This window comes from Aricia agestis, chromosome 8 (genome assembly GCF_905147365.1).
Source record: "Aricia agestis chromosome 8, ilAriAges1.1, whole genome shotgun sequence".
Taxonomy (NCBI): domain Eukaryota; kingdom Metazoa; phylum Arthropoda; class Insecta; order Lepidoptera; family Lycaenidae; genus Aricia; species Aricia agestis.
This window is the reverse complement of record NC_056413.1, coordinates 8,777,376-8,796,658: the sequence shown is the minus strand read 5'-3', so window position 1 is coordinate 8,796,658 and position 19,283 is coordinate 8,777,376. Positions and strand designations below refer to the sequence as shown.

General features: G+C 33.4%; 2 protein-coding genes across 3 annotated transcripts; both read right to left on the bottom strand.

The window, feature by feature from the left end:
* Positions 1-742: 742 nt before the first annotated feature.
* LOC121729532 lies at positions 743-6,213 on the bottom strand. Its single transcript, XM_042118072.1, has 5 exons — positions 6,015-6,213; positions 4,018-5,937; positions 3,037-3,206; positions 2,062-2,253; positions 743-988 (listed from the first exon to the last, which is right to left on the bottom strand). Exons 1-5 carry the CDS (start codon positions 6,103-6,105, stop codon positions 743-745), a joined length of 2,619 nt encoding a protein of 872 aa, XP_041974006.1. The 5' UTR covers positions 6,106-6,213.
* Positions 6,214-7,752: 1,539 nt separating this feature from the next.
* Positions 7,753-16,928, bottom strand: LOC121729682 (protein O-mannosyl-transferase TMTC4-like). 2 transcript variants are annotated; one of them, XM_042118275.1, is made up of 11 exons: positions 16,530-16,927; positions 16,083-16,455; positions 15,154-15,381; positions 14,745-14,947; positions 14,393-14,567; positions 13,963-14,174; positions 11,730-11,837; positions 10,027-10,168; positions 9,116-9,230; positions 8,657-8,845; positions 7,756-8,040 (listed from the first exon to the last, which is right to left on the bottom strand). In XM_042118275.1, the coding sequence occupies exons 1-11, from the start codon at positions 16,751-16,753 to the stop codon at positions 7,916-7,918; spliced, it is 2,094 nt and encodes a 697-aa protein (XP_041974209.1). In that variant the 5' UTR covers positions 16,754-16,927; the 3' UTR covers positions 7,756-7,915. The 2 variants fall into 2 exon arrangements, with proteins under 2 accessions (XP_041974210.1, XP_041974209.1); XM_042118276.1 differs by lacking the exon at positions 8,657-8,845 and having other exon boundaries at positions 7,753-8,040; positions 16,530-16,928.
* Between the last annotated feature and the right edge of the window lie 2,355 nt (positions 16,929-19,283).

The following is a 19,283-nucleotide window of genomic DNA, read 5'->3' as shown; positions in this document are numbered from 1 at the left end:
TTTCGAGTGTAAAATACCGGCCCTATATACAGGGTATAACAAAACTAAGTGACAATAATAATTATTCCCATCCCTGCCCTAAATTATTTAGGGTAGGATGGCGAACCAATGTCACGTGACAAAATTTGGAGCACGCTATTGGTCACAAAACTAGTATCGAAATAATTATTTTACTAACAATTAAAGGTTATAGATCCACATCTGCATAGTGAGCACGAAGTTCGAAAATTTTGAAATACCTACGCACACAATGCTTGGAATGTAAATGCTTGATTGTGCGAAGCGATGCTGTAGTTTTAATAATTATTTATGCCGCATAAACCAAATGCGTGGCCGGTTTTTACCAGATATATTTTTTTAACTGATCCAGGGATCATGTCGACGTCCCTACTAAGTATCTTATCTAGTACTTTTATCGAAAATCTAGTACTTTCATAGAAAACTTATAAAAGATACGAGCGATGGGTGAAGGGTGACCTAAGTTTTAAAAGACCAATAATAGGTCTTTATCATTAAGATATAGCAAAAAAGACCAATAATAGATCTTTTAATGATTATGATATAGTAATCCACGCCAATTTACATATACATGCAAAGTTTCATCATTCCAGTACTAACCATTTCGGCGATAGAGCTAAGACGATCGGGCTGATATTAAGAAACTTTTTTTACTTTTTACCAAGGAAAAAAGTTATACTTAACTGAAACGATTTATAAACATAATATTATATATTTTTTGTTTTTAACTTTTAACATTAAAGTATTTACTTGAATCCTTAATAACTTCATGTTTTAGCTTATCCAATAAACTTAAAGAAATGTCTATTGTATAATCATCCTTTCGTTCTGCTATGTAAGAAAATATAGGTAGAAATATTGGTTTTATTTCTTCAATATCACTGGTTTCAATTTGATTTTCCAAAGCCGTCAATTTACTTGCAGCATTTAATACTTTGGTGTCATTTAAAGGAGGCTGTAGATATTTATTCTGAAATAAAAAAAAAATGTAAGTAGTAATTATTTAGGAACATAGGCTGCACAAAATTTTAAGATTGTCCGGCAATAAGGGAGTGGAGGAGTAAGCACGCGCAGTGATCATATGGGTCGTTATTGGTAGATGCGAACAGATGTGAAACGTTATTGGCAGATATTCTGCACCTACCTCCATTATACAAGTACGCCGCACTGGACTTAAGATACAGTACCCAACTGTTTTTATACCTATTTGAAGCGGAATCTGCGCCCCCTATGCGGAGGAAGAGAACTAAATCTGGCGTAACTTGCAAATGGCCGCTTAATCGCTATTGGTTGTAGAAACTAGTATTAGTTTCAAGTACTCCCATTACTGCTATCAGCGCCAATATGGCGACTTTCAAACGTCATTTTTACGTCAGATTTAGTTCTCTTCCCCCGGATTGGGGGCGCTGATTCCGCTTCAAATAGGCACAAAAAATAGCTGTCATTTCAAAAGGTATCATAAGTCCAGCTTACTTGTATAATGGAGGTCAGTGACCTACCCCCACCAGTACTGCTGAGCGATCTTAAATTTTATAATATACAGTTTGAGAATTTGCATAAAGGAGATAAAATGATTTTATTATATCCAACTAGCCTGTTGGAAATCAAAAATCAAAATATTTATTTCTAAATAGGTTAACAAAGTTAACACTTTTAGAACGTCGCGTCTAGATGAGGCCTACCACCGGTTCGGGAACTAATCCGGCGAGAAGAACCGACGTAAGAAACTCGCCCGGGGCCATCTTTTACTAAAAAGATGGAAAATTGCAATAGTAACTTAAACTAATTTACAAAAGCATATAAAATGTGTTATATTAATATAGAAGCAGCTTACAGTCAGTCAGCTTATTTTTCCCAGGGTGTGCTATAATTGAGAAAATCATTTATCTTATAATAAGCCCTAGCACACAAACGTTCTTTAACAACTTTTATAAATTTACTAACTGAAAGATTTTGGAAGTCAACATTATGTAGTACGGTAGTTGACATCTCATTTTAAAAATTAGTATTTTAGTTTCTTTTTGCAATAATATATGTACTTACTTTCATACAAGATACATAATTTTTAAGGCAGTACAACATACAAGCTTCGGTGTGTTCTGTACGATAGTTCTTCTCAGTCACTACTATTATCATAACAGCAGCATGGAAGAGATTTAAGATCTTCGAAGCTTTGAATTGTACTAAACTTTCCCACATTGCAATCCATTCTCGAAGGGTGGTGGAGCAAAATTGCTGAAAACAAATATTTATAAATTATTTAGATATAGTACTTGCAGAACTTGACATAATATTATACAAGTTACAACTTATAAGAATATTTCAACGCTTTTGGTTAAATGAATTTGGTCACTATACATACTTTATTTTTGGCAAAAAGAAAACAAGTGTCTCATGTCTGGAACATATCCCCATATTGGTCAATATGTGCATAGTAATTTATAAGTGTCCATGATTCATTTATTTAAAGGGGGTCAAAAACTAAGTACATACTTACCTAATTTTATTTCATTAATATAATGAGAATCGAGTACCGATTACCTCACCAGTCATGCTGTATAAAATAACACTTTATCAATGGTATGTACATAATATTACATTTGTAATTTTTTGACTGGTAAAAATTTATTAAATCAGGGGTTCCCAATCTTTTTTAGCCTGCGGCGCACTTACAAGTCAATATTTTGTCACGGCGCGTCGGTGCCCTTCTCTACCTAGCTACTACAAAAAATACATAAATAATCACCTTTAATGATTATAGTTAGGTTAAGCAAGTAAATAATAATAAATAAATATTGAATCATCTGCCTGCTTTGTATAATTCATAATATTATATTTTAATTTTTTTATACGTAATATTATATTTGTGGTTATGGATAATGATGGAGAATCTACTCACGGCGCGGCGCCCCTCTTGCCTTTCCACGGCGCACCAGGGCGCCGCGGCGCACAGTTTGGGAACCCCTGTATTAAATAAATGAACAACTCGCATACTCTTTACTTTTGTGAAAAACTAACCTGTGAGAGCCAGAGTGCTAATCTTTCTTGATTTACCTCTTCATTGATAGATATACCGCTTATTGTTTCTATGAACGAATTGCCCGGTGGGCCCCATAGATGTCTATAGAAGTACATATTTAGAGGATTCATATTCTTTAGTTTCTTTTTCAACCATTCCCTGTCTTTTTCTGCAAAAAAAAAATATTAGATAATAGAGTTCCATAAATCATAGTTAAAATTACTGCAAAATCAAAATTGTTTTATTTCTGAATAAATTTAAAATAAATATTTTCAGAATGTCCTACATGATGCCTACCACCGGTTCGGGAACTAACCCGGCGTATGAAACTCGCAGTGGGGCCCACTTTTTTACCAAAAAAAGTGAGAAAAAAATTAATCTTTTAAAATAAAGTTTACAATTTTGTAACTTAATATTAAATACAAATATCCACATACATAATAATTGTAAGTCTTATAATAATGCAGAAGTAGCCTTGCAAGAAGCCATCCTACTCCCAAGGAGTGCCATCCTTTATGAAATCATTGACCTTATAATAGGCTTTGGCACACAAACATTCTTTAACTACTTTTTTAAATTTATCATAATGCTTTGTATAAAGTATAATGTTACATATAAAAAAAATAACTGACTTGAATGAATAGGGAATATTACACATACCATTTTGTTTTCACAAAACATTGCAGTAATAATATCCTATTGAATAAATTAAATACATGATTTTCACTAAGAAAATTATGTTTTTGGTCTAAGCTTCTATCAATTTTATTGCCCAATATATTACGTATTGAGCAATATTATTGGCCATTTAGGGTTAATATCGAACAGTTATATTAGAGCTAGTTTAATTTTTATTGCACCATATTAATGTATCAATATTATTGTAGGTTTAGGGGCCGCCTTATGTCTAAATCTATTAATTTTACTAATGTTAATTAAATATTTTTAGTCTCGAAAATTATTAACACCAAAAATCTTACCTGGTATATTAGAATCATAGGTATTAAAAATTGATGTTACAATATCCAGGACTGTGTCTAAAATATTAGGTTTAAACGCCATAAATGTATTTAATTTCCAACGCATATGGTTCAGTATCTGCGCCAACATAATCAACATTGGTGCTCTGTGCTGCATTATCTCCGATGGCTTATATGTTTTATGTAAGAGCTTGCAGTGAAAATGTATTTTATCAATGTCATTATTTTTTAATCCTAATTCAATGCTTGGCAGTATAATCATGTTAAGCAGCTTCAATTCCGGTAATAATTCCTGGGATTTTAACTCATCAATAAATGTTATAATGTTATTTGCTTGAGCTTCACTTTCAAAATTATTGTTAATTATCTCTTTTGTTACCATGAACACAGAGCTTTCATTTTCATTATCATATCTGTAATGAGAGTATTTTTGCAGGAATATCATCACTTTTGCCATAATATTGGTTTGCTGAATGCTCTCTGAGGCTAGGAAGAAAATTTTTGTAAATACTTTTCTAGGATTTTGAATAAAAATATCATATATTTGAGACAAATCATCTCCTGGTAATGATATGAGTTTATTGAAGCTTTTCGTGATCATAGCATCCAAATCTTCAGTAGTCAGAGAGTCATTAAAAACATGGTCAAAATGTTTATCAAGCAACCTTTGTTTGGTTTCACCAGTGCAGTTCTCGAAACACTTTATTGCTAGTGATTTAACACTCTCGCTTTGTGTCTCAGACTTTTTAAAATTGCAATACAGGATGTCATATAGTTGACAAGCTTCATCATTATTGTATACATGTATATGAGTGTATATTCTACTAAGTAAACTTTCCTCTGTGCAAAGACTTTCTCTATAAATCAAAGCTTTTAACCACTCAACACTTTCATCAGTGTCTTTAGAAATTGTTTCTTCAATAGTTTTTGTGTCCACTTCATTTATGATTTCTTTTAAATCTTTTGGCTTAGTGGAGATTAGCTGTAATATGACCCACACATGTTCAATTTCATTGAGGAATTCAGGATAGTTTGTTGTTATTTTGTAAGCTACATCTCCAATTTTATTTTGTAGGCTTACACCATTTTCCTCAAACTCACTCCACGAACAAAAGACATCTATACTAACATCAGAGAGTAGAGATTTACTAGTTTCTTGGAGAGCTGTATTACATTTAACTAAATGTTCCTTAACAAGTTTAATATCCGGCTCCTTGTCAGCATCACATAAACTTAAACACTCATCCTTTATTATTTCTGTAGGTATAGTTGAAAGGTATATCTCGTTAATTTCCAGTGTTTGAGCATCTTTTTTAGTGAAAATGAAGAAACAATCATTTAGTACAAAAAGATAAGCATGTATTCTATCTCCAATGTATTTATATAAATCATCTTCATTTATATTATCCAGTTTGTGAGAATTCGGTGGTTCCATGAAGTACTTCAAACATAACAAAAAATTATCATAAGCTCGACTTATGACTTTAGTATCTAATTTAAGGAATATAATTTGATAAATAAGTTTGTAGCACGAGGCAGTTAACAAATGTAGCCTTTGTAAGCAATCAGTGGGACTAAAGTACTTGAAGTTCTCTATAAGTGATGTTGCAACTTCCACGGCAAGCATTGGATGAGTAGAGAATAATACTTCACCAATAATTGTATCAATATTAAGATTCCACAATATTTCGCACATGACATACCCGGGTAGAGTAGGTAGTGTTCCAATAAGTAGCTCTAGGTTCGGATTCTCTTTCATTGTTTCTAATACTGGTAAATTTGAACTAAAAATAACAAATAGAGCTAACTGCCTCAGCTTATTGTGCACATCTTGCTTGTATTCGCCATCTCGACAATATTCCACTTCCTTGATAAATTCTTGTATGCGAGTGAGCAGGTAATCTATCCGACGCTCATTACCTGTAAAGTGTTTTAAATTATTGGAATAATATAAGATAATAAGAATCTAAACAAAATTTACATTTCAAACACAGTACCTGATTTTTCTACTATTTCCGATATGGAAATAACATCATCCGCAGCATCAACAATACCTTCGAAAATGGCCAAATCATTAGTGTATTCCATTGTGATTGTAAATGAATGGGAGCAAATAATAAAATTATAGAATTTTTTAATATTCTTCAAAAAACTTTTGTTCGCAGAATATTACCGGAAAAATAAGATAATCTTCCTCCTCTCCAATTTCCTATTGCAAACTGTCAAATGTCAAAGTTAGTGTTGCCAACACGACTCATACAAAATATGCTAAACTGCTGTTAAAAATTTTGCCAAAATTATGCCAATTGCTATAAAATTATGCTAAAACTTTTCAAGGTCTAATAAAGCGTTATTTAATTTTAAATCTTTAATATACAACAAAATCTCAATTTATTTTATGTTTTTTAATGTTTTATCAATTAAATTATCGAACAAAATATTAATATATCTTGTTCTTCATCGATAGCTAATACTGCTGATGTACATGTAAACGTGTACTTAATAGAAGATTCATTGTCCAAACTATAATAATTCTCCTTGGTAAGAATAACAGCATTTCCTTGTCCTCTTTAGGCCGAACTTGATGTACTAGAGATCGCCCAATGGTCGAAATTCGATCTTAGTTTCAACGACATTAGGAGACTACTACCTATATTTTGTAAAAAATATTGACTATCATTTTTTTCAACTCTTGTCTCTGGGACTTAGCTGATCTCAGACTGGCCGTGTAAGCATTGTCTAATAGTATCTTAGATTCAATAAAAAATATCATCCATTTTCAAATTGTCAACTTGTTGTCACAGACTTCAACCATAAATAAAAGAGTATAAACCGTATGTATAGGCTTGTCACTCAAAAATCTGTCATTTCTCATGTGTGTAATGTTTTATTTGTAAAAAAAATGTATGATGAAAGCTTATTTTCAAAATAATATTAGTTTGATGCACTCCTTCACCATATAAACTACAACTGTGCAAAATTTCATGCACCTACGTTTCCCCATTTTTCGTAAAAAGAGTTAAAAAGTTTTTCGTTCGCGTATTAATATTATGATAGCATTTAAAGTTTTTACTGACAAGCGGTAGCAAAGTTTTAACTACATTCAATTGGCTGAAAACGCGTTCAATTTCGGCGTTAGAATGTGGTAGTGATAATAAATGAGTAATTAATACTCTTTTCAAAGTCATTGTTACTCTGTTTTGAAACACACGCTTAGTAATTGAATCGGATCGCTTGTTTCATAGTAAAATTTTTGCTAAATAATTATATGCTAAAAAATATGCTATATGCTAAACAGCAAATAAATATGATAAACAACGTATAAATATGCCAAATTTAGAATAAGATATGCTAAATTGGCAACACTGGTCAAAGTCACTTAACTTTTTTATAGGACGTTTAAATTATGGCGTACAATTTATAGTTACAGGTCGCTGGCCGCTACTCATGCTTATCTCTGCTGTCGTCATCATGCGGTGTGCCTCAGTCAACGAATACCATACTCAGAAATACCGTAATCAACTCCTTCTGAGTATGGTATTGCATGCTGTGCATGTTTGTGGTGCTGGTCATGCATGGTCCACCAAGACAATCTTTTGAGTGCTTCAGTAAATCGGATAGGAGCTTGATCAATTATTTTTTTGTAGATTTCACCTCAGCCTAGTTAAAAAAAATAGATTATGATAATAAAAGATTTTTAGGAGTTAATTACTTTAATATAATATTGAAAGTATGATCCACTTACATGACTGAGAAACAATATTCTGGCCATGGCCCATGGGCCATGACACGAAAGTTGGGTACATAATAATAATTTCTTAAATATTAAATCGGCAATTTTAGCCTCTAAAGCCTTATTGAATTGTTTCACAACATAGATTGAGTTGTGACTGTGCTATTATAAAAATTTAGTTACTGACTCCAAATTTTTCTTAGCACTCGTAAAGTTCCGATTTATTTGTAAAGCTTTTTTGTACATCTGAGCTGCTAATTCATATTTTTTCCAACGATGATATAGGACACCTGAAAAAAAAAAACAACGTTGATATATTTTATCACCTCTCTTGAGCTATTTCTATTGATAAGTTCTTGAGACTATGGCTGCCCAAACTATTGATCAAGCCACAACAAAAGCCACAAAATGAATATCCATACTTCCATGTAACATAATATTTTAAAAACAAAATTGTGTCTGTCTGGCTATTTGTCTGTGACCTCTTAACGCTTAAATTGCTGAAACGAATTTGATGAAATTTGGTATGTAGATAACCGATATCCTGGTAAAAAACATACTAGATAGTTTTAATTCCGAAAAAATGTACGGTTCCCATGCGATAAACTTTAACAATTTGCGCTTAGGCCGCTGAACCGAATTGCCGCAGATACTTGATGGAAAAGGATAGGAAGGATATTTTGTTTCGGAAAATGTACAGTTCCGACACACGAATTCTTGCGCAACGTAGTGACTGGCGTAATTCAGTTTCAACAAAAATGTCAAAATATGGCGTTCTGTTGTTTTGCCCGTAGTTTCGACCATATACACTATTAAACTAATAGAAGATGTTGGAGTTATTCAAAGGTGAATTATGGCAGAAATACAGGCCAATAGAAACCTTTGGAACCTTAAAAATAAATTTACCTAGATTAGCAAAATGGATAGCTTGGACTTTATCCCTGTAGTTGTTTATAGCTATTATAAAGTGTTTTTCGGCATCCTCGTAGCGGTTAATTTTTCCGTAAATATTGGCTATAGCAAAATGGACCGACGGAGAGTTGGGAAGATTTTCCAGAGCTCGGGGTATAATTCGTAAAGCCGTATTAGTTTGACCTGTAAAGTAAGCAGTATTTGATTGTGTATTTTTTTATATCACCTGTGGTACTGGTGTCATATGCTTTAAAAAGGATGACCTATTTTTAGGAAGCAGTATTTTTTATAGATTCAAGTGGCCTAAGCTATTTTCCAGTGGGGGCAAATCAATGGCTTTATAACCCAACCACTTGTCTCTGTCTAGCACATTGAATAAGTCATATGATAGACATAGACAGAGAACCTTGAAAAGTCGCAAATAGGCTCTTCTTATTGTTTTTTTTTGCTCACCTGTATTATCAAGCAAAGCCAGTAGATTAGTCCACGCAGATACGTGGCTCGGGCTTGAATCGATCGCTTTGAACCAATTCTCCATGGCATCATGAGTTTGGTTAAGTTCTAAGTACTAAAAGAGAATACTTATGTGTTATGTAAGAACACCGAGAGAGATAGCAGACATTTGAAAAAACGAATAACTATAACCCAATTACAATTGAAACTTAGGTACATACAACTATAATTATACTACATTCATAGACTAAGGAAAATATACATTCAATGCATTTCTTACATGACCCAGCAACATTGAAAGTTTTTGTTTCCTTTTTGGGATTAGAACCTGAGAATTCGGCATGAGCGTCGCCGCGCTAACCACTGAGCCACATGGCGCTCACAAATAGGCTACTTGACCTATATTCAATTTCATTTAACAAATGCATAATTCTAGTAGGACTTGGTCTAGGAAACCGTATTTCACCCTTATCATCAAATAAAAGCTTATGATTGATAAATAAAGTCGATTTGAAAAAATGATTTTATACTTTTTAATTTGTACTGACGAAAACGCTTTTGCGGTACTTCCGATTTGGATGTGACGTCATCACACTAGTAATTTAATATCTTTTATTTATCGCACTCGTTATATGTTTGACGTAACGCAACCAAACTACTTAGGTCCCCGATTTGCATAGGAATCAACTTCTCTGATAGTACATAAATAATAAGAATAAGCCTAGAAAGATTTGTAAAATTTATTTTCTTGAATAATTCAAATAAATTTTAAGGCACCATTTTAAAGTGCATATTTTTCAATCAACTTTTTTATTTTTTTGGTGAAAATGAATGATTAAGAAGCGATTAGCATGAAGAAAAAAAATAGGTCAAGTAGCCTATTATGAATGAACAGCTGCCATGAATCTTACCAGATTTCCTAAATTGTAGTAGCAATCAGGATATTTATTTCTGAAACTTAAAGCAATCTTATAAGCTTGCTCGGATTCCTTGTATTGCTTAGTGTTAGCTAGCACTATTCCTAAGTTCATCCAGGCCGCGGGAAAGTCCCTTCTGTAAAATAGTAAAGTTCATGTTAAATCTATACTACACTGTCATCAAAAAACGAGGCACAGAATTTTCTACAAATGTTGAAATATTATAATATGAATTATGAAGTTTCGCCGTTACAAAATACAGTGAGGACTGCGGACCTTTGTATTAGATGTTAAAGTTCACATCTAATCAAAGGTCACCAGTCACTGTATTTACAGATGTTATGCTTACACAATATTTTGTTGTCTGATAAGTCGTAAAAATTACTTGACAGACAAGGACAAAACAAAGGTCAAAACAGTATTAGGGACTGTCCGCACTGCGAATTTTTTCATTTTTTTTTTATATTTCTTAAGGGGGCAAACGAGCAAACGGGTCACCTGATGGAAATCAACTTCCGTCGCCCATGGACACTTGCAGCTCTTCTGATGCTGCGAGTGTCCATGGGCGACGCACTCGCAGCATCAGAAGAGCTGCAAGTGCGTTGCCGGCCTTTTAAGAGGGAATAGGGTAATAGGGGAGGGTAGGGAAGGGAAGGGAAGGGAATAGTTGAGGGTGGGGAAGGGAATAGTTGAGGGTAGGGAAGGGAATAGGGTAGGGGTTAGGGGATTGGGCCTCCGGTAAACTCACTCACTCGGCGAAACACAGCGCAAGCGCTGTTTCACGCCGGTTTTCTGTGAGAACGTGGTATTTATCCGGTCGAGCCGGCCCATTCGTGCCGAAGCATGGCTCTCCCACGTATAAATTCACTTATAAATAAACGTATAAACCATTCGCTAGTATTGCTTATTATAAACATTTTTTCCAAAGTGACAATGTACGGTAAAATCCAGGAGAGGCTAGATTTTTAAGGTTTTATTGTTTTCTCATACATTTCTTTAAAATATGAAAGAATATACTAAAATATAACACTTTCCTTATGTTTGTCATATACAATTACTTTCCAGAAATGATTCCTTACCAGCAACACTATAAATTGATGCAATAATACAGGGTATTTTTTTTGTGATTTTTTCTTACCTTCTCGTTAACTTTTTTCTCCCATGGTTTAGAGATTTTATGTTATACAAGAAAATGTACAGCTTTTCAAGCTCTTTCATTTGATATATGTCTTAACGTGCTACAGCTTGGGTAAGGGGGATATTAGATTATCATATATATTGGATCCGAGATCATTTATATATATATATCATTGTATAGTGTGAAAGCCCGAGAAAAACTAAAATGGCTGCCATTTTACAACCGTGAGAGAGAGAAAAAATTTGAAAGCCAATCTGTCGATAAAATATGCCATAGATTATGACATTAAAGGATCGGACACCGGTGTCGAGACACATTGTATAGGATCCAATATATATTATCATTTGACACACTGTATATACGCCCGTGTCAGCCGCAGTCCGCACACAACTTTAAGGCTTCTTTAAGTCTCGAAACCAGCGGGGCGGGAGCGGCGCGCGGCACGGCGCGTGACAATCTATCTTATATCTTATATAAACGAGCAATTCTTGTATATATATAATTTTTTTTTTAATCAAGGAGTTAGTCTATTATTTGCTAATTGCTTTTACGAACTTACTTGAATTGAATCGCTGATCGTAAATATGATTCAGCTTCTGAGAATTGTTTCTTATTCTTTAACAGATTAGCCAAATTATTCATAGCTTGGTAGTATTCAGGATATAAACTGAAATGTAATATAATATATTGTTATCAATATAATATGTTTTTAATCTAAAATAGTGAAAAGAACATTAATTTTAGAATATAAAATTATGCGTTTAGTATAGGTTGTATGCTCGAATCTCGCAACACAAAGGTTTTGCGCACACAAAGATCGTGGAGAAAGGATATAGGCTATTTAAGAGGTAATGCTTATATCTTTCATCATCATTGTGATGACAGATGTTCAGTAGTGATGGGATTCAAATCACATTTGATTCGAATGATTCGAATCATGACATTTATATCTCGATTCGAGTCAGTTTTTAAACTGATTCGAACTGTCGAGTTGATTCGAATCCACGAGCTTATTCGAATTCACGAGCTGATTCGATTCCACGAGCTGATTCGATTCCACGAGCTGATTCAAATCACGTCAATGCAACGCCCCGCAAAAGATTAATACCATATACGGTAATAGGCCAGGAGATACTGACACAAAATTCTTGGTCATTTGTACCAGTATGGCGGTTTTACAGGGGTATAATTACGTAAAGGCAAAAAGGAAAATGATGGTCATAGCGCTCGCACTGGCAGCCCAAACGCGTGGGCGTTAATCGAACGTGTCACTGTCGGATAAATAACGAATGTCGAACGATTTGTTCCACAAAAATGCTTGTATTTTCAGATAGTCGAAAAAAAATAAGTAGGCGAAAGCGTAATGCCATACTTGTCGGGTGCGCCCGCCATACCGACGCGAATACGTTAATTTTAATAAAAAAATTGAACCATTTGTACCAGGCAAATTTTTGCATAGTTAATCATCGTCGAGTAGCCATTCACGAAAATCACCTTGCCATACTTTTCCGACAGGTCCCAATGGCCGCCATACCACTGCAAAGGTGTAATTTTTTTTTTCGCCAAACGATTTGTACCACCCATAAACTTTTTTTAACAGTTCCCTGTATGATCATAAATAGGAGCCTGAAAATGCCATACGTGTAGCGAATATGAACAACTTTGATTTTTGTTAGAAGTAGCTTATGTTCTTTCCAAAGGTCTATATTAACTCCTATCGAAAACAATTCAGTGGTTTATGCGTGAAAGCGTAGCAAACACAGACAGAATAATATGTGGACAGCTTCATTTCGTTGCAGTTATGTCTTTCTGTATGATTATGGATTTAAATCGTGATTCGAATCAAGGATTTGATTTGAATAGATTTTAAGACATTTATTACCATAAGAATTTACATAAATTCACTTACATGAGAAAGATAATAAAGTAAAGAGATACAAACAATGTAGTAAACATTACAATTGAATCAACAATCTATTCGAATTAAAGATTTGATTCGAATCAACAGTCTATTCAAATCAAAGGTTGATTCGAATCACGATTCGATTATTTTCGTGGTGATTCGAATGGATTCGAATACTCAATTTTGATTCGAGTCCCATCACTAGTGTTCAGTAGTTATTTAAGGCAAGAAACAAATTTTTATATTAGGTACTAGCTGTTGCCCGCGACTTCGTCCGCGTGGACTTCAGTTTATAGCGCGCGATGTCAACAAAATTGGTGTCAAAAGCTTTTATAAAAAAACCCTGGTACCCCTTAAATCAAAACACCACACAGTGTGCAGCACATAACTTATTTCATTTTTTAAATTAAATTTTATTTATGCTAATATTTAGCCCCCCAATTACATAACTTTACCCATAAACTATTTATCATTGATAGGTTTAAGGTTACGTCACTGCATAGATAAAGTACTGAGTTTAGAGTTATTTAATAACGTAAAATAGTATAACAATAGAAAAAATCGAAAACTTAACGGAAGATGATACCACTCTTATAGAAAGACGTTTGAGTAAGCGTCAGCGCGATGTAGGAGACGGCACGGCGCCATCTATTATGAATTGTTGAAACTAACTTAATTTGAACAAATTTACGCATTTTTACCCCCTTACAGCAGTTTTTTTCGGTTAAAAAGTAGCCTATGTCCTTTCTCAGGCTTTAGACTATCTGTGTACAAAATTTCATTACAATCGGTTCGGTAGTTTTGGCGTGAAAGCGAGACAGACAGACAGACAGAGATACTTTCGCATTTATAATATTAGTATAGATAACTATGACTGTAAATATTATACCTTATTGCAGTTTTATACTCAGAAATTGCCCATTCCGTGTAATTCCTTGCGTCCACGACTTTAGCGACATTGTAGCGCACTTTAGCATTCAACGGGCAGACTGAGAGGCCGCTTAAAAATAGTTTATACTCGTTCTGCCAATCGTAGGCTCGATGCCATGTTTTAAGTCCAAAAATAAAAAGAGTATAATAGAATAGCAGCAGAGTGGAAACCTGAAAACAAAAGAAAAGTTGTTACTTAAACCCATCTCAAAGAAATATGTCGAGTCAAATAAAATATATCAGCTGGCGAAGTTGAAAAGTTTGATAGTGTTCTTGAGTCTTGCTTTTTAAACCCCAATATATTTATACTCCATAATATTTTTAGTGTTTTAAAATTTCTGAATGTAATATACTAATATGTAAATGTAAAATATACTTATTATGCAAACCTTATGTTTTCGGCTTCTGTTATAAATTTTTTCTACACCAATAGCAATCAAAAGACAGTATCCAGCAGAAGGTATGTACAATATCCTTTCAGCAATCACAAAGCCAACAGGATAAAAGATGTTTGCGGCTGGCAAAAATGGAATGGCAATGAGCAACAAAGAGAATATTAAATTTCTGAAAAAAAGTAAAAAATTAATATAATGTAGTTATACAAAATAGTAAATATAATACTTTCAGAGTTCATGCCAACAACATACGAAATATTACTCTCATACAAATTTAGAGATAAATTGTATAAAAGAGATAAATTGATGTATTAGTTCAGAACATAAGAATGTTAGTGCTACATACCTACATAATTGTTTTCTTCTTACATCAATACAATTAATAACAAATATTGCGCCATAAATATACAGCAGTACCACAAATAATAATCTATAGTCTTGAAAGTCTTTGATTAAAGGTATGCAGCCCATGGACCAGTCATAGCAAAGCCAATGCGGCCATAATAACAATACTGCATTGAGAAAATAAATATAATTGTAAGTAGCTACCTGAAAAAACAATTATTTAGTTGATTTTTAAATAACTCTGGCAACAAACAGATAAAATTTTCTATGGTGTTGTAAAAACAATTTGCAGACTGCGGTTGGTTATATTGCAACTCTGCCATAAGCAAAGAGTGGAGCACTATGGGGTTGTAGTCGATAACCATTTATTGATTGATTTGTTTTGTTGTACAAACAAATTTTATACTTACTCTTGAGAAAAAGCTTTCACTAAAAGCTGCTGGGTTATCTATACTTTTGAATTCTGGTTTTGTTGCACCCATTACCATCCAGCGTCCATATAAAAGTAATGATAATGAAATAATTACAGATATCACCCTTCTTACAAAATAAGTTTTTTGATATGAAGATCTTGTATTATTCTTAGATGATGGCATTTTATATTTTGTTAACAAACTATCATAAATGACACAAAAGCCCTAAAATAAAAATAAAATTTTCATAAAAAATTGATATAGTATTCAGATCTTTCAGAAACATGTAAAATGGAGCAGAAAGCAAAATCAGGTTTAGGTAAATATGGTATCTACTAGCTTTTGCCCGCGGCTTCGCTCACATTATGAAGTATTATTATTAATTATACTCCACTCGGGCTAACTTGTCGCTAGCGGTCATTGACTCCCTGTCAAAAACTTGTCATTTTCCATATAAACTGCAATTTACAATGAAGTGTCAGATATTGTTTATTGTGGTTTTATATGGAAAATGACAAGTTTTTGACAGGGAGTCAACGACCGCTAGCAACAAGCTAGCCCGAGTGGGTATAGGTAATCAAAGTCTCAGCCCGATCGGAAACTTTCATCCCTTATTTTAACCCCTTGAGGGTAAAATTTATCAAAATCCTTTTTTAGCGGATGCCTGTGTCATAACATCTACTTGCATGCCAAACAGCCTGATCCATCCAGTGGCTTGGGCTGTGAATCAGTCCAGTGACCTTTGAGTAATATATAGTAATATATATAAGATAGCTATACTCCTTTCACATATACATTTATCTTAATTTTGAGTGTAAGCTAAGCTCAGTATGGAAGGCTTTTGATGCATTTTTTATGTCTTTGCAAATGTATGCTCAGTTAAATACAAATGAGCCATCGACTTCTGCAAGTAGTTTAATACTTACAAGTACAGTTACACCATTTTCCTTGAACAGCATTGACATCCCTGATAGAACAATGCTCAGAGGAAGATAAATATTGCAAATTTTCTTATCCATCCCATAGTCATACAAAATGATAGCTGAAAAAAAAGTCGTAGCCGCTAAAATGTCAGCTCGGCCAACAATACCACTCACAGCCTCTACATGTACTGGATGTGTGCTAAATAGAAGAGCAGCCAAGTATGGGATATCCAGCCTCCTTGTTTTATAATTCAGTCTCCTCCATATCACATTTAACGTCCACCACACTAATACACAACATAAAACGTGCAGAATCAGATTGACTACTTTAAAATGGTATGCAGACAGAACTTTGCCATTTAAATGATAGTTAAGCCTGAAACAAGTTTGAAATAAATAAATTTATTCGTGATATAGTGTAATATAACTAATTTTAATGTAAATACTTGCCTAAAAGTAGTAACAGTCAAAGGCCGGTACGACTTGTGACTCAGATTACTTTTGATGTTTGTTCCCCAAAAATCGCTGTAAAACGGGTCGAGCCATGAGTCTGACTCCAAATCTCTATTTTTGATTATTGCCTCGGAATCGTCGAATACGAAATCACCTTTTATACTAAATAAATAAGGTACGCTGGATAATAATCCTAGACATAGCAGTTTGCTTCGAAACATTTCTGCCTACTACTGTAGTCTACACGTTTATATCATAGCTGTTATACGTTTACTTAACAAATAAAGGGATATTTTTATTTTGGTGTGAAGTCATTTGCAGATATAAACTCATGTTTTTATGATAGTTTATCTAAAACGAAACAGTTTTGAGTTTATTATTTTTTTGTTTTGACTTCTAAGGGAACTGACAACCATCTGACAACAGACTAACTGACAACTGTCTTTTTTTTTTTTTTTTTTTTTTTTTTTAATGGCATGCACATAGTACATTGCCAATGACGAACGGGAAAAACAATGTAAAAAATTAAATTATTACGAAAAACGAGGAATTTGGAAAAAGGAATTCAGGACAGGATCAGGAAAAAATATATATTTACAAAAGAATACTTATAATTAAATATAGAAATATCAAATCTCAATATTATTATGTAATATAAAATCAGCTAATATTTGATATATAATATATTTTCTAGAATGCAATAAGCAAATAACTGAAGTAGGAAAAGGAATTTTATTCTTTAACAATGAATCAAGGAAATGGGAACGGTTGTAAAGAGGACAAGAAAAGAATATATGGTTGACATCCCCAACCTCAGCACCACAGGCACAAGAAGAATTGTTAATTATATTAAGTCTAGCAAGATGGTCTGGCGAGCAAGTGTGGCCAAGTCTTAATCGTGATATAATACTACTACATTTTCTATTGAAATTCATGCTATAAAACCATGGTTTTGATACAATTTCGGATTGAATACTATAGAAATGTGCTCCTTTTTGTTTATGACTTTGATCAAATGACGATTTCCATGACGTCTCTAAATGAATTTTGGGTAAAGTTAATAAATCAGGGTAGTAAATTTTGTATGGATTTAAGTCACCACACGTTAGTGCATCATTGGCAAGAGAATCCGCTCTAACGTTTCCTTCTATTCCACAATGACTAGGGATCCAAGCAAATGAAACTGAAGTACCTTTCTTGGTAACATCTGTTAATAACTGTCTTATATCGAATATAACAGGATGTTGTTGTTTAATTTTAAATGGATTCTTGTTAAGAGCTTGAATAGAACTTAGAGAGTCTGTAAAAATTATAGATTTTTTAAGTTTGGCTAATAAAATATATTCTAAAGCTTTTAAGATCCCTAAGCATTCTCCAGAGAATACGGTACATTCGGGAGGGAGTTTAATTTTTTGGACAATATTGTACTGGGAATGGAATACACCTACACCAACATGGCCATTAATATTACTTTTAGAAGCATCTGTAAAGATATAATGATGATTTTTAAATTGTGTATTAATTATATCATTAAATCTTTCATTGGCCCTCAAAGAGTTCTTCTCTATATTAATGGTCAGAATATTTGGAGCGGACACAAGAGCCCCATAAGAAGAAGAAAAAATCGGTAATTTAGAAGAAGAATGAATAGGTGCAGTAAGAGATTTAAATTTAAAATAGCTCACAATTAAACACGGGGTTTGTTTATTTAACCAGTATGAATTTTCGGAAATATGATAGGAAAGCGTTTGAAGTTTCGCAATAATAGGATGATCATAAAGCTGAAGGCATCGAAAGAGATATTTGTCGGATAAATATTGACGGCGTAAATGTAAAGGAGGATCATAACATTCAACCTGCAAAGCGTTGATTGGACTAGATTTCATTGCTCCACATATAATTCTGAGGCATTTACTTTGGATTTTGTCTAAAGATTTAAATCCTGATACACGTCTAGGCTCCAAAAGGAAAGAGCCATATTCTAATATGCTGCGAATCAAAGCATTATACACTAATTTTAGATAAAATGGATGGGCACCCCACCATACGCCTGCTAGACATCTGATGATATTTACATTTTTTTCGCATCTACTTACAACATAATCACAATGTGGAATTCCGGAAAGCTTTTCATCCAGGATGACACCTAAAAATTTATGATGGTTTTTTTGTGAAATGATAATGTTATCAAAAAATACTCTAACTTGAGGAGTTACGCGCATTCGACTAAAAAGAACTATGGAGCTTTTAGTTGGGGATAAATCTAGGCCGTGGTTGTCCAACCAACGCTTAAGAAAATGCAAGGCTCTTGTTAGCTTAGCGGAAGCATCATCAGCATTATTCCCTACAACATATAAGGTCAGATCATCCGCATACTGCGAAATATCAACATCCAACAACTCTGCAATGGCCAATTCTAAATCATAAGTATATATGTCATATAACAGAGGGCTCAAAACTAAGCCTTGTGGTAAACCTTTGGTAACAATTCTTATGTATTTACGGCCATTATTATAGAAAATAATATATCTATCAGTTAACAGGTTTATAATAAATGAAATAATTTTTTTAGGAATTTTTAGACGTCTTAGTTTCTGTTTCAATATTGATATAATAACACTATCATATGCATTAGAAAGATCTAAAAAGGCCGAAAGAACGAATTTATTTGCGCTGAAAGCTAATCTTATGTCGGTGGTAAAAGAACTTAAGTTGTCATATGTACTTTTATTACGCCGAAAACCATATTGA